Raw genomic sequence first — 24,384 nt, forward strand, 5'->3', positions numbered from 1 at the left:
GCAACGTTTTAGCGAAAAAACGGGTTTGGTTTTTTTTTGGAAATTCGCGATTTCAGTTTTTGACAAAAATTGGAATTTTTTCTTTTGGTTTTTTTGCTGTAACTTGGCCAAAAATGGTCCTACACCAAAAATTCATACTGTTTTGAACAGATAACAAAATTTGCTATAAATCCATAAAACTTTCCGTGTAATTTTGGAAAAATAAAATGTTCGCCAATTTTAAATTTTTTTATAAGGGGGTACCCCATGATTTTTTGCGAAAAATTAAAAATGAATAAATTGTCAAGGTTTAAATGCCAATCGTTAGGAAATTTAATAACGAGTTCAGAAAGGTATGACAATCCATACTTTGAATCAGTATTTGCTTTGTTATAGCGAAAAAACTGCAACGTTTTAGCGAAAAAACGGGTTTGGTTTTTTTTTGGAAATTCGCGATTTCAGTTTTTGACAAAAATTGAAATTTTTTCTTTTGGTTTTTTTGCTGTAACTTGGCCAAAAATGGTCCTACACCAAAAATTCATACTGTTTTGAACAGATAACAAAATTTGCTATAAATCCATAAAACTTTCCGTGTAATTTTGGAAAAACAAAATTTTCGCCAATTTTTAATTTTTTTATAAGGGGGTACCCCATGATTTTTTGCGAAAAATTAAAAATAAATAAATAATCAAGGTTTAAATGCCAATCGTTAGGAAATTTAATAACGAGTTCAGAAAGGTATGACAATCCATACTTTGAATCAGTATTTGCTTTGTTATAGCGAAAAAACTGCAACGTTTTAGCGAAAAAACGGGTTTGGTTTTTTTTTGGAAATTCGCGATTTCAGTTTTTGACAAAAATTGGAATTTTTTCTTTTGGTTTTTTTGCTGTAACTTGGCCAAAAATGGTCCTACACCAAAAATTTTGCTATAAATCCATAAAACTTTCCGTGTAATTTTGGAAAAATAAAATTTTCCTACACCAAAAATTCGTACTGTTTTGAACAGATAACAAAAACAAAAAAATGGTCCTACACCAAAAATTCTTACTGTTTTGAACAGATAACAAAATAATAATTAAATCCATGGTACTTTCTGGGTGATCTTGAAAAAATAAAGTGTTCGCCAATTTTAATGTTTTTTGTAAGGGGGTAGGTACATGATATCAACAAGGTTTATTATTCCCATTGTTGAGTTATAATGTGAATTTTTTGGTACAAAATCAGGATCGGAGATTGTGATAAGTAAGATTTTTAGGACCGGAACAGACTGCTCTTGACTATTATTTCACTAAGAAAGTAGCGTCACAACCATTATCCGAGGTTCCAGAAGGGAAGAAGGAAAACAAGAAAGCTTTTTCGTAGTGCCGAACCAGAAACGTACCGACGTAAGACCCCAAAAAAGCGAAACTAGGCGACGTCACGTCGTCGGTCCAGATAGGAGTGAGATTAGTGATAACCTCTGTTATCGGGAGCAGAGAAGACCTCGGAGACCTTGCTGCTAAAATACAAAGTATTCGAAATGAAAACGAGAGCCAGATTGTATTTATTTTTTCATTTATTTTGTAACGTTTTTCTTTAGTTGCTATTTAACTTAAAATTTGCCATAAACTAAATTGTTTTCACTTTAATTTACTATATAAAAATACGCACAATAGTGTTGCAATGGAAGCATAAATAGGCATGTTTCAGCATTAACAAAATTCATGTACAATTGTGTTCATTTCTAAGTTATTGTTTTGTCTTTTTCGTTGTTTTTTTTTTTTTGTATTTTTCTTAGATTTTTGTTTTGTTTTTCTGTATTTGTTGTTGCCAAGGCGGATATCTATGAAATATTATGGTATATGGTTATATAAATAACGAACAAAGTATATATAAATAGTGTATAATTCAACTGGCATTACATTTCTTGTTCTTCTTTGTTTATCGATCATTCAAGAGTACCACATATAGTTTAGTTTAATTCACTTAGTTTTTCTTAGGAGGAAGACGACTTGGACTTGGGTAAGTGTTAAGTGTAAGGTTTTCTTTTATTCCGATAAGGCCACACTTGCTTCATGCTGGGCACAGTTTTTTGTTTTTGTTGTTTTGTTTTCTTTGTTTGTTGTACAAAGGGAAGAACGCGTTAAAAAAAAATCATTATAATAAACATCCAAAGCTCAGGTTTAAGTTAGGTGTTTGGGTGTTTAAAAATTAAATAGAGCAAAAAACAGTATAATATATAAGTATGTTAAATATAGGCATTTTAGTAAACCTTTGCACGCTGCCGTAACTCTCCATTTCGATCAAAACAAGTGCATGGGGGAGTGAGAGTAAAATCAAATCAAATCGAAGGTAAAGTAAAAAATAAAATAGACTTTAAAATAAAATAATAAATAATTAATATGCCTTTTGCACTGCGCTTCCTCTTCCTCATCCATTTCCATTTTCACAAGACTATACATAATTTGTGTTTTTGCGTATATATAATTTATATATAATATTAATGATAAGGCACTTTGAGAATTATTTACCCCCCTCGTGCGCGGTGCACACAAATTGATAAACACGCGTGGAATTTGCTCTTTCGTTTAAGTCATGCTTAAATTTGTTGATGCTGCTGCTGCTGTTGCTGTCATTACATAATTTAATAAGCCGAGTGAAGAAGGTAATAAATAGGAGTAATTAAATATTTGATTTAGTTCGACTTGAATTGCGGCTCGGCTCGGCGCAATTGTTTCGATATAAATTATTTGCACAAAAAAAGGTCTCAATAGATGTAGACTAAAGTCGCTGTATACAGGTTACAGATTATATATTTAGATGTATATATATATATATTTATATTTGTATGGGGCAAAAAGTGTGTACAAAAATAATTTAAATATTTCCTTAAGTTTTGCGCATTTGCATTGCGTTTTGTATTTTGTTTGCTCAGTTTTTCTCGCTTAATTTTACATTTCTAACACTGTACTCAGTTTGTTTTTCCGCTTTTCGGACTTTTCTGATTCGTTTTTCTCTCTTTTCCGGCACATACAAAGATCGACAATCGGTTGCTTTTCCCTACATAAATATATTTTAAATAGGCTTTTTTTGTTGTTTTTGTTAAGGCTTTTCCTTTGTTTTTTCCGTTTTTATTACATATGCATGTACTTCATTATCATTGACATAGGCATAATTATAATATGGTTTTATATAAGTTGTATATAAATTAAGGGTTTCTCTCATAACACTAAAAATTATATAACTGCCCCCAAAAATAGAAGAAATCAAGAAAAATGTTTGTAAAATAAATTAAATAAAAATAATATATAATAAACAAAATGATCTGTCGCATATACCATATAAAAAACATAAAATTATCAATGGTCAAAATATATATATGTGTGCGTGTGTGTGTGTATGTCTGAGTGTGTCGCGTGTGTTGTTTTCATAAATTATTAACATTAATTGCATATAAAATATATCTGGTATGTTTTATGTAAATAGATGTGAAAATAAATTATGGTGTTTAAAAATCAGCATTTCCATTTCATAGATCGATTTAAATAGTACAAAGAATCGTAGTCATTTCAAACAAAAAAAAAAAGTAAGATCAAATCAATGACAGAATTCCATTATTAACTTCTTCTCGAAAAACGAATAAATTGTTTGTTGCTCGTTGGTTGTTGGTTATTTGTTGTTGTTGTGATTGGTTGCACGAATTGCAGAGGTATATCATCAATAATATTCATATCATCCAAGATCATCATCGTATAATCGTAATCGTAATGTAATTGGTAAATCATAATTTATAAACTTTATCAAAATATTAACTCTCGTATGTACACAACGTTTTCTATTACATAAATTTAGCAAAAAATAATAAATTAAAGAATTTCCTTAGCTCCGTTTCTCATCGATCGATCGATTGATTGATTGGCTTGGCTTGGCTTGGATTGGAAGACATCAGATCATATCAGATCAGATCAGATCAACTCTATACTCTCTCTTCATCCACATCAAGGGATATATATACAGGAGCTGGCCATATATATAAACCGATAATCAATTTTTACATAAGACTAATCCAAAGTGCGTGGCCTATAAATATTGAACAAAAGCGACAGGTGCGTTGTTGTGCTGGGGTTCTAATGGGTGCACTGCAGTAGGTTCTATATAAATGCAGGAACGATATTCACGTTCGTCGTTGGCCGTTTGTTGATTCTCGCTTTCACTTCGATTTGAGCAACATTCGCTGAAGATTCCCATTTCGTTTCTCGTCTTGTCCAGTTTTAAAGAATGTTTCGTTAGGCTTTCCTTCTTCCTTTCTGTTTAGTTTTAGTTTTAGTTTAGCGATTCAGCGTTTAGCTTTTAGTTTAAGATCATCGTTTGCTTGGATTGTTTGTTTGTCATTTACGTATCTATCTACCTAATCGTCTTAGGTCCTTCGGTCCTTCTCATATTTAACGAAAACGATTGACTGTCACAGCATGAGAGAAATCATATCAAAGATCGTTTCACATCTAGGGGATGGTTGTACTTGGATTTGAATTTGAATTTGGATTCCGGAAGGAATTGTTTGGATTGCTCGCTACTGAGATTTTGTCAAGGATGCTGTTTGTGGTTTGCTTGCTGATGGAGGGATGCTTGGATGGATGGCGTGTGATTGGATGTTGGATAGTGTTTCTCTTCTTTGTAATTCCTCCTCCTCCTCCTTAGAGCACCAAATTGGACTGCTGCTGCTGCTGGTAGGCCTCCACCGCGGAGCTCAGGCGATTGAACACCGGCAGCCTGGGCGTCGAGTCCTCCTGCTGCATCGGTGTGCTGACGCTCTTCTGCAGCAGCTGCTTGCTGCCCGCTGCTCCAGATGCGGAATTGGGTCCGCTGACCACCACATCGTAGGGCGGCGGCGTGTGCACCGGCGAAATGGGCACATTGGGACTCTCGGGCGGCGTGGCCGGTCCATGGTGGCCCATTCCCATGCCCATTCCCATGCCCATGCCCATCACCATGCCCATGCTCATGCCGAGGCCGAGGCCCGAGCTCGAGGATGTGGACGAGGCGGAGCTGTTGCTGGCGCCGCCGCCGCCATTGGAGGCCAGGATCGGCAGGGCGTCGTGGAAGGGGAAGCTGGTCAGCGAGTTGGTGGGACTCAGGGACAGCGATCCGGTGGGCGACTCCCGGTCGGATCCCGTGCTCATGCTCAGCGGTGGGCTCAGCGGCAGGTAGAACTGCTGGCTGCTGTTGTTGCTGCTGTTGCTCTGGCTGCTCTGGTTGCTCTTCGACGAGAAGCTCTGCTGCTGCTGGGAAGACGACGAGGAAGACGACTGCTGCTGCTGAGACTGCGACTGCGACTGGGAGGAGGAGGACTTGGCTGCCTGGGCCGCCTGCTGGGCACGGGCCTCGTCCGCATTGTGGACAAAGTGACAGCGCGGCCCGTAGGGACAGAAGCCCACGCTGTGGAAGGTGCGGCAGTACTCGGTCTTGTACTTGGGATGCCGCTGCAGGTTGCGCAGCTCGTGGTATCCATGGGCGAACTGGCACTTCTCGCCGTACTTGCACTCGCCGGCCTCCTCGAAGGGGCGGCACAGCTCCGTCTTGTACCTGTTGAAAAAGGATGGGAGAAAGGCAGCCATTAGTCGCGACTTCTTGTGGAAAGGGTTGGTTTTATACTAGGTAAAGCTCTAACCATCTGTTTTTCAAAATGAAATACCAAACCATCGCTCTTGTCGCTGTGTTCCTTGTGTTATAAATTTACGTATCCCTAAGCAACGACATACGATTAATTTTTGTTGACTTTAAAATTACAGTGAATATCCCTAAAAGGCAAATTACATTTCATTTATGTTGACTTAAAAATCTCAGCAACTATACATGTGAATTTGAACAGGTAAGTACTATTCTGGATATAAATATCTATCAATTGATTGTGACCAAAATCGAAGTGGACAGATTCAATTATTTTCTTTATAAAATAAATATCTATATTAAATATCTTTATTAAATATCTATAGACATATCTATAATAAATATGTTTCATTATATTATATTTCTTATTTCTATAATAATTATCTATTAGAAATATCTATAATATATCTAAGATATCTTTTATAAATATGTTTAATAAATATCTATACAAAATATCTATAATAAACATATATATCTTTCTAATTAAATAAATTCAGGATATCTGGATTAATACAAGATTCAAATCTAAATGAACAGATTAAATATCTATAATGAATACCTATTTATAATAAATATCTATAATAGATATCTATAGAAATATCTATAATAAAAATCCTTTATAAATATCTTTAAGAAATATCTTTTATAAATAAGAATAAGAAATATCTTTAATAAATATCTACGATAAATATCTATATATTTCTAAATAGACCCCTTGATACAATTGGTCTTAGTTGAATTACCACTCACAAATCCCTACTTGCGCTTGAATTTAGATCGGAATTTTCCCGAGTTCCCAGTCCTTTGTTGACTTGACATCCCTTATCTTTTCCCCTTGATTACTCCCCCTATTTTCATTTCCCTTACCTGGAGGTGTTCATCGGCTGCTGTGGCAGTGGCTCCGACTGCGTCCGCTCCAGCTTTCGGTGCAGGTTCATGTTGCCCAGGTTCTCGATGATGGTCACCAGACTGGCCACCGGTGGCTGTTGCTGCTGCTGTTGCTGTTGCTGTTGCTGCTGCTGGATGAGCTGGTGCCTCTGCTGGGCCGGCTGTGAAATGGTGCGTGTGAGGGCGCCATGGTGGCGATGTGGCTGCTGCTGCTGGTGGTGCTGCTCCATGTTGCTGCTGCTGCTGCTGTTGTTGTTGTCCAGGACGAGATCCTGAAGTTGCTGCTGCTGCTGCTGCTGCTGCTGGAGATGATCGCGATCACGGTCGCTGGCCACCTGTGAATGCAAGAGGCGAAAAGCCAAAATCAATTTCTGTCTCTCTGTCGCTCGGGCGTATACGTAACGAGCGAATATTTCGCAAAAATCCCAAAACCCAAAAACATGAAATAAAATAGAGGGGAGGCCGAAAACAAAGGCAAAAGGCAAAAATTCGAAAAAGGCAAAAAGCAAAAGCAGCACAAAGCCAAAAGCCAAGCTCACTTTTACTTTTAACTTGACCTATAAGCAAAAGCAGAAAAAAGAAAAGGCAGAAAAGGCTGAAAAAAAACTGAAAAAACCCAACCAACACACAGAGAAGAGCTGCTAGACGACTGGGGAATATTGCAAAAGGCACACAAAAATGTTATAATTTTCCAGACATTAAACAAGCGCCAAGAAAAACCAGCTACCTCTCTTTTTTTAGCCGCTTTCAGTCACTCTTTGCCCCTTTTTTTTACCACTCTGTTACCACTCTTTCAATACCCCCCACCTCTGGTTTCATGTCGTCATCAGTTTCGGTTTTGTTTCTTTTTTTTCTTTTTTTTTTTTTTTTTTTTTTTTGGAACGCAACGTCCGACTTGGCCTGTTCATTTTCGTGCGATGCTGTAACATGTTATGCAACCAGTTAACACACACACACACACACACACACACACAGGCAGACCGAGTCGGCACTTAGCCCACTCCATCGAGCGTGGCCAAAACTAACAACAACCACTACCAATTACATATGTATGGAGCTCAAGTTCAAGCCAACAACACGAAAGGCAGGCAGAAAGACAGAAAGACAGAAAGGCAGAAAAGCCGAGGCTCAAAAACGCCAAGCTCAAAAGCCGGAGCTACGAAAAAGACAACAACAAGATTTTCGGGGCCCTCCCCCCAACCAGTAATCAACCGCCTCAGCACCCCCCGCTAGTCGAAAAAAGCCAACACAATTTGCCACTCTCCGCAGACGAAAAACTGGTTGGCTTGCTCAACAAGTGGGAGGGAGAGGGAGACATTGAGGGTGTGTGGCGATGCCGAGGGAGTGGGAGCGAGACAGCACGAGGCGGTGGCGCATGCGCACCTACTAAAGAGACCAGGGTTGCCAGGGTAATGCTAATAAGAAATGCTAACGACATTTAAAACAAATTTAAAAAAACGGAAGAAAATAAACAAAAAAAGAGCTACAAAACAAGACTCTTAAATAGCTTAAAAAAATTTAAACTTTTATGAAACAAGGCAGTCCTTTTAAAAGGTTACCACTAAATTAAATTAAAAACTCACCAACAAGTGTTTGTACTGATAACCAAAGCCAATTCCATTAATACATTTCAAATTTGATTAATGTAGACTAATATAGAAGTTGATATTAAAGGTTTCAACTTTAAAGTAGTAGAAGAAATACTTTTTTCTTTACTCTAGCGGCAATATAAACACTTTATTGACCACAAATCACAGGATTTAGATTTGTGCTGTGGACTCGCAGATGTTCAACTGTACATAGAGAGCCAACATGCGATTACAGAACGATATAGCCCACTTAGAGCGTCGTTATCTCGACAGATTGGGGTTTGGATGGGAAGTGGGGGGATGTGGGATGTCAAGACACATTAAAAGTCAGCCAGACATCAGATGAGGCACATAACAAATAAATATTTATACATATATGTACGTATGCACTTCATTTAGGTTATCTTTGGCCCGATTTCAGTTTCAGTTTCACCACTCAGCATTCCTTGAAATTTCATGAGTAATTCCAGAACAGGCTGAACGGGCCAAACGAAACGAAACAATTTAAATGTTCAATTAATTAATTTGCCTGCCCAATCAGTTTAGAAGCTCCATATACCATATACCATATAGCATATAGCCGATGTTCTTGTTCTTGTCGTCGATCGTTCTTATCTTATCTCTCGTCCCATTTGGCATCGTGTTGTCTTGATTTTTGTTGCTGTTTCTGTTTCACTTTTATTTCACCATTGGCATTGGCATTGAAGGGTGAGAACCACTTTTCTACCTTGGGTTCGGTACTTGACGGGCTAGAAATTACACCATTTTATTCCCAAGTACCTATGTACCTAACCCTTTAAGGTAATTTTAAAGAGCGAAATATTTGTGAAATTATTTAAACCCTGATCAAAAGACTTGAAAAAGTATATGAAATCAATAAATGTTTTAAAAAGCATCCGAAAGTATTTTGTAGTACCCTTTGGGGACAAAATAGGTTGTAAAATTCCATTTAATGAAATTATGTAAATATATTTCAAAGAAGTTAGCCTGCTATAAATAAAAGTCTGTACAATATCTCTGTTCAAATCTCATCAATGGTTTTTCCACGCGTTAAATAAAAACGGAACTTCCTGCATTGCATCGTTAATTAGTCGACTGACATTGACGACCACCTGGCAACCCTGTTTATCAGTTTCCCAGTTTCAGTTTCAATTTCGGTCTGTAACTCCGCTGCGCAGACAGCAGAAAAAGGAGGAAAAAACATGGAAAAAAACAACAGAAAAAATTAAAAACATTAACGAGCAAGCGCAACAAGTTTAGCAAACCTTTGGCGATGTTTTATTTTTTTTGCTCTTTTTTTCTGACCAACTTCAACGCTTACGGCATCTTTGCGACTGCGACTGCGGATACGGTTGCTGCCTCCTGCTTAAGCTTTTGATTTTGATTTTGCTTTTTGCCTTTGGCTTTGGCTTGCACCAAGTACCATAAATAAGATCCAAGTTTATGCCGGGTAATTTACGATTTCTTCATTTGAAGAGCCCATAAAAATCCACCAGAGGCCACCCTTGAAAAACATTACTCATATTCGCTAGGCAAAGTTAAAAAAGTGGGTAATCTTAAAGTTTCACAATAAAAAACAGCACTGATGAACTATTTGAATAAAGTTATAATGGTGTTAATATCTTCTCTTTACCCGTGAAATATTTGTATTTTCTTAAACACATATTTCAGATATCAGTATTCTAAAAAAAATTTTGATTTTATTTATTTTTTATCTATTCTATAATCTTGGTAAATACAATGAATCCTTGAATAGGTAATCGAAAGTGAAACTGGAACACAACCCAAATACCGCGTTAGCAATCCGAAACTCGGTTGAAAAGTGAAAATCGCTATCGGTGAAGAAATCTCACTTCCGCAACGAAAAACCCAAAGATAACCTTCAAACACGACGTTTCTTTTTTTTACGATTATTTGTGTGTCAATTAGTTTTGTTTAATTTTGCACAGCTGTTTTGGGGACGACGACGTTGAATTCATGGTCAAGTTATGACTCCGATTCGTGAACTGATTTCGCAAAGAGAGGTTCGCATAAACTCGCTTTGTGTGGGGTGAGTAATGGGTGATAAAATGGGGTGGAAAGGGGGGAGGGACAGGCAGACAAGGAAAGACGGTGTTTTTTTTTCTCCTTTGAAACGTGTTCGAAAAACGACTTTAAGACAATTCACCTCTCTTTGCCCCTCTTTCTTTGGCGGGTTTTGTGTAAAAACAAGATTAAGACCCATTTTGGCGAAGAGGAGGAGAAGATGGGGAGTACGGAGAGCTAGATTTGCGGTTCGTTTCAAAACTCTTGTGTTTTTTTTCCCTGTTTTGCGACCGTTTTTCCCCTGTTATGTATTATGCCTTGCTCTCTTTCTATCGCCAACTCGCCGTCTCTTTCTATCGGTGCTCCACACACTCATCTCTCTTTCTTTCCTTCCTTCTTCGTCTAGGTGAGAATTTCCCTTTCATTTGAAAATGAAAATAAGTTTACTTTTCTTTCAGTCATGCACGTTGGCTTATTTTTCAAGCTCTTCTTGTTTTCTTCTACTTGCTGGTAGAAGACTCTCTTCTCCCCCTTCTCGCTTTCTTCCCAATGTTTTCTTGCCACTTGTGTTTTGGTCGCCTGGTTTTTCTGTTTTCCGTTTCATTGTTGCGGTGGGTTAGGTTAAGACAACAACAGAAGACTAGACAGAGACAGAAGGAGAGAGTGTTTGTGGGTGGGAAAGAGAGGGAAGAATGGGGAATATGCGCTATTCGAGTTAAGGGCTACAGACCTTGAAGCCTTTTTGCAAATTTTTCCATTTTCATAAATTCTATTTTATAATATAAAATTACTTGCTCCATGCACTTTTATTACTTCATTTAGTAAAGCCAAGGGTGCTACTTTGGAGCACTATTAATTAAGTCGTAAAGTCTACCTACTTAAGTCGTTATCAAATTGTAAGCACTTTAAATGCAATGAAGTTTCGATTTCCCTTGGGAAGCTTGAACTATTTCAGATTCTAGAAAAGGGTATATTTCCATATCATATAATGAAGTTGAGTAATAGTTGAGTTACCATATAATTCTAAATGTTTTTAAACTTTAAATGATATGCAGGTTTACTTTAAAAAGGGTTCGTTTCACTCAATTTCAGATATTACATTAATCCATTAATCTTATTCCATGTCAAAATGTGCAAACGACGATTTCAATTTCGGTTCTTAATAGTTTCGATATTTTTTGGTTTTTGGACAACGCATGGATTACACATGGAAAACTTTAGTTATGCAGATGTGGTGTATGGTTTATGGTATATGATGTATGGTATATATACCATATATATATCTCTTATCGAGAGTGTGTGTTCAGGTCTTGGCTCACGGGCTGTTAGGTAAGATCGGCGATTGTTGTTGCTGCTGCTGCTGCTTACTTGTTTGTGTCTCATAAACACGTTCACACAGACACACCGGACTTTCTGAGAATGTGTGCGAGATGCTGAAGACCTGCTGTTGTTGGATTTTTGTTTTTTGTTTTTGTTTTCTTTTTTTTCGGTTGGACTAACTGGTTTATAAAGCCGTACCAATAAAAGCAACAACAACAACAACATCGCGATGACGACGACGCAATATCCATAACCTCGATGAGCTAACACCAATACAATGGTAAAAATAAAATAAAAAAAAACAGTAACCAAACACACACCCAGACAATCTTTATTCTGTTCATATATATGCGAATTGAAAATGAATACAAAGTTATTATTGAGTGTTATTTATAATACCTGAACAACCTGCACGAACGGCTAAAAAGAGATGGAAAGAGGCGAGGGGGCGTGGCGCTACTATATATTATGTGTCTGTATACAGCGGTGGATCAAAAAATAGGATTGAATCGTAGTAAACAGAAATAAAATAAAGTAAAGTAAAACATTTCTGGGGAACATTTTTATAAACCACATATATTGTACTCATGATTGTTACTAATATTTTGCCCACCGCTGTCGCTGGTATAATTCGCATCTAGTATTAATCGACTGGGGGAATAACATTAGCAATTAAAGCGGGCTATTTTACATTTAGCTAGGGATGGGAAGGGAATACTTGGAATGATGATCGATCGAACCGCACAGATAAAGATCCGATAGATATACGCACCTGATTTGCATATTTACACACACACACACACAGACGAGATCTTTACGGTTCAATTAAAGTTCAAGGTAAGCCTCAAATTTTCTATGCAAAGTGCGAGATTTCTTCCAACGAAATTTGATTAGCAGCCAGACGCAGATCAAATTAAATAAAATCAAAAATCAAAACAGAAATCGTACCTTCTTTTATCCCATTTGTTTTCTCTTTCTGTTTTTTTCTTGTTTTTTAACGAAAACAAAAACCTCGCATCGATTTTAATTGTTGGCAAATTTGAATTGGTAATTAACACATGCGGCTGTCATGCGAGTTTTTCATTGCTTTTCATTTTCATTCTCATTCAAATGCATTCCATTTCGATTTCCATCTCCATTTCCATTTCCATTGCATTTTGCATTGCGTTCCCCCCTTTCCCTCTCCCCTTTCCTTCCTGATCAGTGATCACTTTTGATCGATTGATGGGCTGAAAGCACACAACAAAACAATCTAGAACAGACGATCCCCCAGCCCCTTTTTTCTGTTTTCCTGAACCCCCCTCGAAAAACACGATCTACAACTGATAAAGCACAGAAAGCAACGTGCGGCACTGAACGAAAACGTTTGTAATTTAAATTTGACATGAATAAAATATTAAGTAAATGAAATAATATTTTAATTAATATCTTAGGATCTCAGATCATTAATGGGAATATAAACCAATTAATCTATAATCAAAAATAAACAAAAATTTTTATAGAATATGAAGACTATCATTGGATAATCGGAACCCCATTTAACGTCTTTAACAAAAACTAGTTAAAATGTTTGCATAATAAGCTAATAAGGGATTAATAAACAAGGCATGAAATTGAAAAACAGACCTTACAAGTTCCGGCTAAACAAATGGGTTACTATAGGTTCTAGCTTTTAAGAAACTACAACTGGAGCAGGGGGAAATTGGTTGTTTCGTAACTCAAGAGATGGCTATTGTATCACAAGATATATCGTTTAGTTTCTTCCGATCAAGGAAAATAAATACATAATAATTTACATAATGTTGCCAAAGGGCTGGTAAAACTTGGTTTTGGTTTTGGTTTTCAGTTTTCGGTTATTTGGTTATTCAGTTTTTGGTTTTGGGTTTTGGGTTCGGGCCATCCATCGATTGAGGTCTAGGTCGAATCGTCGAATGGAGCATTTCACATTTTCGTGGCGTTTGCGTTGTCCATCCGTTCGTTCGTTCGTTGTTAATATTTGGTAAGCGAAATAACAAAGCATAGATAGCGAGAGTGTTTAAGGGGGACTGGGGGAGGTGGATAAAGGGAGGAGGGAGGAGGGGGACAAAGAGGAAGACCAAGACGCATGCGCAACTGCCGTGCCAGTTTCGTTTCGTTTCATTGCCAAGCGTCCGTTGTCTCTTCCTCTTCTCTTCTCCTCTTTTCGCTTCGTTTCGTTTTTGCTTTTGTTGTTTCTTTTCCTTGTTTTTTTGTTGTTTTGCTTTGTCGAACCGGCTCACATAATAATAATTGGCAACAACGAAAATCACATAATAAAGCACAATAAAAGAAAACTTCACAACGACTTGGCCTTGCTAAATTCGGAGCACAAGAGCCATTAAAACCAAGCTTAAAAAAAAACATAAGAAGTACAGTGAACACTACTGCAGCATTGCTTGGAAATTAGAAAATATTAGTAAATACAAAGGTTTACCATGTAGAGAGTTTACTGTACTGCTACAAAATCCGGCACAGACAAAAAAAAAACGAATCCAATCACAAATCGAATTTCGTATCCAAGAGAGTTCCGTCTTTAATCGATGCACATACATATAAAAATAAAATAAAATAAAACATAATAATCATTTTCTTCTTCTTCCTCTGTCGCAACGCGTTGCGTTTGCGCAGTTTCTTTTATTGCTTTTTTACTTTTTTTTTTTAGCGTAAAAGAAGGGAAATACATATAAAATGTTGCAATTGCCGTTTTTGTTTTGCTTAAGCAAACCAGTCAAACAAATGCAAAATGAGAGAAAGAGAAGGGGAAAAGGGGGGCCAACGAAAAGAGGTAAAATGGAGAAAGGGAGATGGATGATGGAGACCTTTTGCACAAACACACACAAGCAGAAAAAAAGAGAGAAAGAGGGAGACGGAGAGAAAAAAGCCACCGTTATGCAATCGAAATGGAGAGTTTCGAATGGGAGCAAAGTGGGAGGGAGAGGAAGATAGAGATAGAGATAGTAGATATGTATCAGATAGTAGAAAGAAAAAGTGGAAGGTATCATTTTCAAGGTAATCTTAAACGCAAAATTATCTCATGTTACTTACTATGTAACATGAATAACAATAGGAATTATGAGAGGCATATAACACTATATTCGAATGTTAAATTATACACTTGTATTATTCATTTGTTTCCATCCTTGCAATATTTTACATTTTTTAAAGACCAGTAAATTCAGGAAATTGGTTTCGGAAGCACTAAAGCAAAAATACAAATTGCCTAAAAAGTGATTTGTAGCCAACAATACAACCGGAAAAGTACACCAAACTCTCGAATTACATAATTCAATCAATCGGATTCCCCACTGATCTTAATTATGATATTTTCCAACTAGTTTCAGGAGCCAGAAAATTCACAGGAGTTCCGGTTACAAAAAAGGTTTTCCTTCAAGAAGCTAAAATTTCACGCGTTTTTATTGAATCAGAAGTTTATTATCTCGTCAAATTCTGTCTATCTCGAAGAATTTTAGATAGCAAATTGTTTGGTTGTTTGTACAGATAATAAACAGGGAATAAATGACCGAATGTATTTACTTATGGAGCTCACATTTTCCGTTCCAGAATTTTGTAGGCCCGGAAAATCAACAACCCAGAAGTGGTAACCCCGACCCCTTTTTGCCCTTGCCTTAACCTCTGCTCCGCTCCACTTGCAACCCTCTACCTCTTTAGTATTCCAGTATCCCCCTTTTCCAGTGAACAGACTTGGTCTCCTTATCAGACGACGGGGTGTCCAGAACGTCGAACCTTATCGGGGGACTTGTTTTTTCGGTTGGGTTCCCTCTGATTGTTCGTGTGTGTGTGTGGTGGAGTGACTTTCGGTACCCCAATCACAATCCAAATCCCACTCCCCCAACTCCAAATCTGCTTGTTTCTCCCTTGGGGAATAAAATGCCATAAAATAAATCCCTAACCGCGACCCGAGAACTCGATTTATAAACGATCCAAAACAATGCGATCCGCTCCGATTCAAACAGAGCTTTAATGCGTTTGCCGAGCACCACAAACATTTCGAAATTGATTTGTGTGTTTTTTACTGTTTCTTTCTATAATGCTCAAATTACGAACAGCTTGAAATGATATTGATAAAATGATGAAAATTACCCAAACTGTCACTTTAGTGTGCCCGTTTCCCAAGCATGTTTGCCAGTGTGGCTGTGCTTCAACTTTAATGGCGTTAAGTAGGAAATTATGAATATCATCTTGTGATAAACATAAGCCTAGCAATTTTATTTGCTTGTTCTCTGTTCTCTGTGTTCTCCACTCTCTCGCTGTTCTTAGGCGCTTATCAATCGGGCCGGCAAATGTATGCCTGTGTTTGTGTTTGTGCCCGAGCACAAGCACATGGCAGTGGCAGTGACCACCTCCCCCTCCCAATCTTTCACCAAAACCCCCTCTGAACTTCTCCTATCTGTCCTATGCACACTTGTATGTGCTCTTTTCTCCCAGTTTCACCAAGTGCAGGGCAGGCACGTAAATCATAAAAAATAAAAGAAGGAAAAACACACATTTTAAGTATAGATTGAGAAGAAACGACGCTCTTTCTCTGTTAACACACGCGCGTTCTAAAGTGCAGCTATCTGTGTGTGTGTGTGTGATTTAATGTGATAAGAATACTTATTATTGGGTTAGTTAGTTCATACAGTAATAATAATCTTTCACTCGCTGCTGTTTTTGTTGCCACTCAAAAGCGATAAGCAAAGCGCACAACTGATATATGAGTACTAAACTAACAAAACCCGAGAGCAACAATAACTGAACTAATAAAAGAAACAACAAACGAAATATACATGCACATACACAAAACATCAACAACAAAAACTGCATGTTGGGCAAAAAATAAAAAAAATAAAACAACAAAAAGCGGCAGAGATCATCTTAATTTCCAGCTGAAAACACCGGCGATCAGTCGAAAATCGGAGATTCCATTCCAAAGGCAATTGGAATTTTCCAGAAGTTACAATGAGACGTCAGAAAGTAATGATTTGATAAGCCCGGTAGAATTCCGCTTGGAAGATTTGTTTGGATCATCAAAGTGACGGCACTAAAAACCATCTAATAAACAGCCAATAAATAAACATGTTTGTTATTTTTGACAGCTTTAAAGGCACTCGAGTACTTGTAATAAAACTTTTTAAAATGGGTTTGATTTTATTTCAAGAGTCTCTTATATTGGAAATTCGAACTTATTATGAAATTCATATTTATAAATAATAAATTTAAGTAAAGTACAAATAAAGGCATTAATTGAACAAAATAATAAAAAAAAATCTTTTTGATTTTTTTTTGAAATCAACCCCTTTGCATTCTTCCCTACTCTCTTCTCATTCTTTTTTCCTGTGCCAATAATTTATCGGCTATTTAATAACCCGCACAAACAAAACAAAGAACAAGAACCAAACAATAAGGTATGCACCGGAAAAAATATGTGCATAAATACGAAGTGGTCAAGACTATATATATATGTTAATACCTTTGATTATTTCTATAACTTATAATTTTATATTAAACCATTTTCAAGAGGGTATAAAAATATAGAAAGTCCTTGAAGTATTTTATTACAAGAACCCACTCTTAATCTCCCATCTCACGTGCATTCATCTTCATATCACACTATTCGCTTATCAGCTGTTTCTTTTTTTTCTCTTTGTGTAGACAGAGAAATAGAGAGGGAACAAAGGATGGAGAGCGAGATCAACTTGTTGGGAATGTGGTAAACACGTGGTTGTGGGACTCTCGGAAACAGAAACCGAAATCCGATCGAAATCGTGATTAAAATAAATCGGGGGTTGCTTAGAACAGGAAAAAACCAACAAAAACTCACATGTGTTGCTGCTGTTGTTATCTTTGTTGTCCTGCAAAACCAGTTGTCTGAGTGTATGCTAGACAGGGACAGCGCTATCGCAAAAGCAAAGGCACCAAGCAAAACGCAAAAACAAAAGCAAAAGCAAAAGGCAAAAAGCAGGCGATCAAAAAGCGACAGTAAATGTGAATGGAAATCTACTAAACAAACGGGGTTCTCTGCCAGCGTCGACGTCGACTGCGCTGCCAGCGTCCGCATTCGATCGCGACTTTATTATATAATAGATTCGATTGGATTGGATTTTTCGGTGGATTTCGTTTTTGTGTGGATTGGCAATCAGAAAAGAAAAAACATGTTGCAAGCCGCAACTTTTTGTAGGGTGGCCCGCATGAAAAGCGTGAAAAGCAAATGCCAGCCAGCATAATGGAAATATTATTAACGAAATTAATAAGCGAAGCAAACAGTAAAAGGGAGATGGAGATACAGGCTGTTATATGGTTTTCTGCGAATAACAAGCCATACAGAATATTATTTTCCACACATTCCCAGAACTCGGGGAAAAATCAAACTTAAGATCGATTCTAAATGCAAATAAAACCGCCTTCGAATGCATAGAGAAAAAAACCTATGGCTACTATTAAAGTAACGATACGTGCACAGATAATTTTTATGTTTAAATATTAGGTATTAAAGGGAGCTTTAAATCCCATTGTTTTATATTTTAAACTTGCATTTAAATAGTTTTATATCAAAGTGAAATGTTTCATCTCATCAAATTGATCATTGTATCGTATCCATTTTTTTCTTTCTGTGCATGCAAACAACAAACAAAACCGATGGGGGCGAAGGAGATGGCGGAGAGAAGAGCGAGGGAGAGGCGAGATGTACTTTGGCACTCAATTGAGCGGCCATTAGCAATAATACCAACAACAATGAGCACACAGTACAGCCAAGACAATTTCAAGATTACAACAATAACAACAGCAACACAAATGACAATAGAATATGAAGTGTCTTTGCCTCTATTCTCCATCCCGTTCTGGCCAACGGCAAATGGCCCCAATGCGCACGCCTGCCTGGCTCGCTCGCTCTCCCGTTCTCCTCGCTCACCTCCCCACCTCCATCTCCATCACTCCCCTCCCCCCATGGAGCTAAGCCAGGCAAGAGCGAGAGAGGTGGAGAGCTGGAGAGTGGGGGCCGCCAGGCAATTGCGTTGGTGTGGGCGAGATAGCGAGGCGACGACAAAGGCGAGAGAGCGCGGCGAATATCCCACACAGGCACACTCACATTTGTGTGCATGTTTTTTTATTTGTATTTTTTACAACTGCACGATAAGAGGACAGCCAGCAACAACAATAATACCAATAATAATAATAATAAGCAGCCAGTAGCACTGCACGCAAATAACTTTATTTATACTTTATTTTTTGCGCGGCGGGGGAAACAAAGAAATGAAGAACAATTAAATTTCAGTAAATTGCTATGTGGAAAACGCAATATTTTCGATGTTTTTCTTAATATTTATGTTTCTTTGATATTGTACATAATACCAATTTAGTACTTTTAAAATTTTTCAATCTTATAATACAAGTATACAATCTGAGCCATAATTATTCTTTTTTTATACGACCCTTTTCATTTTGAGTTGAAAACCAAATCGTTTTTGAAATGTTTCGGGGTTGCGATCCCTAATTTCAACCCCCATCGACTAATAAACTCTTGACGAACCGAACCGAACTGAGGATCCCCTTCTTTTTCTTCATCTTCCTTTGCTTCTCCTTTCCCCGTCCCCATCTTCCCTCTCGCTCCCACCAAGGGCATCTCAAGGGTCAGCCAGTCAATATGCCGACAATGTGTTCTTGTTCTTGTTGTTGCCCCGGCCTCATGTCCTCATCCGTTTCATGAGTTTAAGTGCCCCGTCGAGTAGTGAGTTTAGATGAGGTGCCCACTTTAGCCTTTTCATAGCCAAGTTCTAGAATGAATTGCTAGAATTCGACACCACAGCAGGTTTATTTTTTTGAGAAAACATTATTTTCGGAATATATGTACGTACAAATTCTTCAAAAGCATAAAATACATGAACAGGTGTATTTTTAGCTACTTTTATAAAGCCAAATTAATAAACCTCTTAGGGAAACATTAAATAACAACTTTAATTTATTCTGTTTATCTATTTCATTAGCCTCAAGATATTACAAGTACATATATGTTTTAAGTAGTTTTCAATATATTTTGGGGCTGGCAACACTATCGCTGCGCTTGCATTGTGCGTCAGTGTGGGTGAGTGCGAGGGAGAGCGAAAGAGTGAGAGGTACGGGGGGACTTGAGCCTGGGATTTTGATGGGATGGGTATGGTTATACGCGGTATTGGACCTGGACTTTGGGGATGGGGCTGCATATTAATCGAGTCGAGTCGGATCGAATCGAAATGAAATGACGTTCGGCGGAGTTGAGGGTTAACGAAGGAGAATAGGAGGAGGGGGAGAAAAGGAGGAGGAGAGTGAGGATTGAAGATTGAAGAGTTGCCTTTTTTTAGGTAGGTAGCGGTGGTCGCTCTTCCTCTCCTCCTCCTTGTACTCCTCCTCCTCCTTCTTCTCCTCCCCCGCCACTCGGATTCTTCTTCTTGCAGCAATGGCGTCGGGACAAACACACACAGAGGAGGAAAAAAAACACAGATCAAAATAAAACGACGACGTTGTTGTTATCGCCTTGGCAGGAAATGGAATTATATTCGTAAAAAGTAGTCGCCGTTTGTCGCTTGTAAGTGTAAGTGAGCCTCTCAGCAGGAGAGGGAAGCGTGGAGAGGGGAGGGGGTAGGGGACAGTCAAGGGGAGGGGGCGGGGGAAGGGAATGGAGAAGGTAAGGCAAAGAGTGGAGGTGGAGGAGTTTGTTGAAACGTAATACCGCTGATTACGTACGAGGATTTCGATATAACAAACTAAGCACATTTTACACATTTTACTTTTCAGCCTGAAAACAGAGAAGCAAAAAAAAAAGAAAAGAGACGGGCCAAACAACTGCAACTACAGTGGGCCCTACATTACTGTAACTTGATTGCCAAAGCTTTATTTGTTTTTATATTGTACAGCGAATTAAACTACTATTTTTCTGTGTTTTGCTATAAAAAAAAGTTAAAAAAATAGCTGCAATTTTCCTTAATATATCAAAGTACAAATATAAAAAAAGATTTCCGTCATGCTATTCCACTGTACCGAGCGTGGAGTGCAAACTGCACATAATGCACACATGGTAATATGTATACATTTCATAATAAAATCAAGAAGAAGCCAAGAAAAACGAGAAATTAAAAGTTATGCGAAAAAATGAATTTTAAACTTGGCGCTCCCTTCCCTCCTCTTTCGGGCCACTATTCTCCCTTCTCCTCCCCTAACCCCACCACACTCCATATTTCAACCGACCAAAGTGGCGCAAGCAATGTAAAGAAAGCCGAAAATGTTTTTTTTATAAATCCAAAAGCACTAAGATTGCGAAACTTTTGTCGCCTGAAAAATGAGGAAACAAAAAACTAATTTTTTTTTGTTTTTGCGATGATATGAATTTGCCTTTCCAAATCTTTTGCCTGCGTACACGACAGAAGAGCAGCAATATAAAATTTTCCAAACCTAAATAAAAGTTTCCGTTTTGGAATTCATTTCTGAATTTTTAAATGTGTAAGTAGGTTATGACAACCGAAAATAGAGTTCAAGTCTCAGCAATTTTAATATTTTAGATCGCCAAACTTAGTAACTTATACCTCCTATACCTTAGGTATTAGGTAGGTAATTTACATAACAAATTGAAATGGTAGCTGGATCTAATGAACTTTTTTTTGGCTTGCACAACGAGTGCGACCATTTTGTCGCCTGCAAAAAGTTGCGCTGCTGCAGCAAAAGTTTTTATGTGTGTGTGTTGCGCCCTTTCGCTTTCGGCAGCAATTTGTTGTTGCCTTTGTATCTGTCGAAAAGCAAAAACAAAAAGCGCTGCGTAATGACAAAACAAAAAAAAAACATCGAAATGAGTTTTCCATGCGAATAATCGCTGCTGCCTGTCGATAATCGATAACACGGCGGCAAAAGCAAAGTTCATTCAACAAGCATTTGCAACTTTATCGGACGTCAACCTGCCTTGGCCCTATTCGTTGTTGTTGCTGCTTGTTTTTCTCCTTGCCCTCTTGTTTTTTCCCCCTTATTTTGTGGTTCTACTTGACCCTTTGGCTTTGCATTTTAGTTTACGCAAATTGGCGAAAGGAAGAACAAGAAAATCAAAACAAAAAAATGCTCTCTCTTTCCCCTGTGAGCTCCACCTCCTCCTCCTCCGCCACCCACTCTCTTTCTTCTTTCTCTTTCGCTCAAACTTTGCACGTAATCGCAGCAGCAGCAGAAAAAACCTGGCTCATTTGAGAGCAACTTCCAATGCGGACACAAAACCAAAAAAAAGAAAGAAATATAAATGAAATAATATAAATAATACAACAGAAATCACTAAAAACACAAAAAATCCAGCCCAAGCAAACCCGGAACTTGAGTTAATCGAATTTGTTGTCGATCAACAGCTGCTCTGCCGACGTCGCTGCCAATAACACGCACACCAGCCAACACATTTGTTATGTATTTTGTGTATATATGTATGTATGTACGAACAGTAAATGATCACGAGTGGTGTTATTGGTGTTGTTGCTTTTAATGATGCTGCTGCGATGACGCCAATTGTAACAAATAAATGTGACGTTGGAGAGGGGGGTGTGGGAAAGAGAGGGGGCCGAGCGGAGAGTGAAGGATGCCCCGCCCCCTTCGCCAATACACTTATCAAAAATCCTTATCAGACAATTATTTAGTCCACTTTACAGTCAGTCGTTACTTCGCTTCTTCTTTTTCATTTTCGATTTCGATTTTGTTGCTGTGAGTTGACAAACCGAAATAATAATTATGAATCAGCTTTAATAATGGGGAATAACAAACAGCCAATGCAAGTGTAACGAAACGGAAATATAACGAAATGAGAAATGGAAAACAAGTTATCGAAATTAAGCAAACGCTGCACAAATTGCTTTTAACGACACACGAAAACAAAACGGCGAAACGCAAAATGCAACTCCGAAAATAAATAAACCCAAAAACAAAAGAACATGTGGTTTAGGCATGTTTCAAGTTGTCGACCTAAAAATATTTAAAGTGTTTTTCAAGAGACAAAAATTGATCACTTCAAATAGGACTGCCCTAAGATCTTGGGTTTTTTGTAAAATCTAAAATGCATTTATCATATTTTTCCACTTATAGTTGGATAGTTTTGGCTGTGGTTCCGTTTTATTAAACACACTTGACTATCTTTTTTATAAAAATTCGAATTTGAATAAAATATTTATGTTGAAATCAAGTTATTAACTATTTCAACCAAAAAACTAAAGATTTATATCCATATCTCTTTAGTTTAAAAATTATTTATAACTGTCTTAATTAAAAATTAATTATTTTTATATAAATCCTGTTAATTTCAGTTTTTCTTTCTTTTTAGCCAAAAATTTAGTTTTCTTCCTTTCCCTAGAAACCTAAATACGATTCCCTTTAATAAACCTTTCTCAGGATTGGAAGAACAGAATTTGGGGAAAATAAAATGAGAAATATCAAAAACGATCCCTGGTGGAGAAAAAATTCAAATTCATTTCCCAAGGAACTCATTACAAAGGGTTATTAAAAAAACACACATTAGGTTCCGCCTAAGAATGTTCAATATTAGGTTTTTCAAAAGTTAAATTACCCCCAGGAGAAGCAAAAAAAAATAAATAGCAAATTCTAAGAAAAACTTACCGCTTGGAATATGTCGCTGCACTCGAAAAAATGCGAATTAGCCACCGTCGTGGATTTCTGCACTACAGTAGCAGACATTTTGTGGTTCTCGTTTAACAGATATTGAATTTGATTCCGCCGTTGTTGTTGTTATTGTTGTTGGTGTTGCTTTTCTATTTTCCACTGGACAAGACTGAAAAAATATGCGATTTTTTCGGTTTGTTTTTGCTATATTTCTTTTTATTTTCTTTGCTTTTTTTGTTTGATTTGTATTTGCTTTGCACTTGAATGTTGAGTTATGTGTGTTGTTGTTGTTATTGGTTCCGCGAATATTGCATTGCAACAATAAAAAAAATCAGCTAAAAGAGTGAAGAGAGCGTGTGATTAGCAGCGAACGATGGAAGAGAGAGGGAGAACGAAGAGCGGCGAGAGGGAGCAGAAATTACACGTGCTTGGCGTACGAGCGTTTAGGTGCGTGTGTGTGTGTCTGTCTAGGACATTTTTCACGCACATGTGTAAGTCGTTTTTGCTTTGCTTTGTTCCTTTTTCCCTTATTTTTTTTAGATCTTTTTCTTTTTTTTTTGAAACGGCAACAGCCGATGTCTGTTTCACGCATGTGTGTTTGTCTTGTTTGCTTTGCTTTTATCGTCGTCTTCGTTCGCGTTCTCGAAAAGCGGAGATAAGCTTCGTCCCTTTCCCTTCCTGCCCCCTCCCCCTCCCTCTCGCCCTCTTTGTTTGCCCGTGTGTTCTGCGTGTGTGTGTGCGATCTCTAGTGGTGGTCGTATCTCAAATGCGTCTGTGTGTTTGTAATTTGTATTTTATTGCTGCGCCAGCAAACTCAAAAACAACAAAAACAAAAAAATAAATTAAAAAGGGCAGCGATTGCGCTGTTGCTTTTGGCCTGTTGCTTCGCTCGCTCCTGCTGCTTCTTCTTCTTCTACTGGAGGTCCTTGCAACTGCACACATGCGCACGTGAAGTGTTTGCTTATTTGAACATGTCGGTCTTTCGGAAATTCCCGTTTTACTATTGTTTCTACTTAACACCTTTAAAAAAATGGGCAAAAAATATTTGTTACTGGAAAAACAAAGTAAAATCAAAGTTTAAGTTTTCCGGCACTTTAAAAAAAAAAACACCTCCACTCGATCGATCGCACAATCACATTCAAAGCACAGGGAAAAACACAATTTGAATGGGCTCGCTAATTACTTTGGGTACGGGCGCAGAGGTCCTGTCGCTCCTCGCTCGTTCGCAAAAAACACAACAAAAGAGACGCAGCACGTCCGTGAGACACAACCAACCAGATCGAAATCAAAACTTGCACTCAGTGTTGCCAG

General features: G+C 37.8%; 1 protein-coding gene across 2 annotated transcripts; it reads right to left on the reverse strand.

Annotated features, from left to right (window-relative positions):
• Positions 1–1,517: 1,517 nt before the first annotated feature.
• Tis11 (Tis11 zinc finger protein) lies at positions 1,518–24,384 on the reverse strand. 2 transcript variants are annotated; one of them, XM_017160762.3, is made up of 4 exons: positions 24,257–24,384; positions 23,071–23,408; positions 6,494–6,849; positions 1,518–5,542 (listed from the first exon to the last, which is right to left on the reverse strand). In XM_017160762.3, exons 2-4 carry the CDS (start codon positions 23,146–23,148, stop codon positions 4,654–4,656), a joined length of 1,323 nt encoding a protein of 440 aa, XP_017016251.2. In that variant the 5' UTR covers positions 23,149–23,408; positions 24,257–24,384; the 3' UTR covers positions 1,518–4,653. The 2 variants fall into 2 exon arrangements, with proteins under 2 accessions (XP_017016251.2, XP_070074310.1); XM_070218209.1 differs by lacking the exons at positions 6,494–6,849; positions 23,071–23,408; positions 24,257–24,384 and adding an exon at positions 5,628–5,786.

The sequence above is a fragment of the Drosophila takahashii genome, chromosome X, assembly GCF_030179915.1.
Source record: "Drosophila takahashii strain IR98-3 E-12201 chromosome X, DtakHiC1v2, whole genome shotgun sequence".
Lineage (NCBI taxonomy): Eukaryota > Metazoa > Arthropoda > Insecta > Diptera > Drosophilidae > Drosophila > Drosophila takahashii.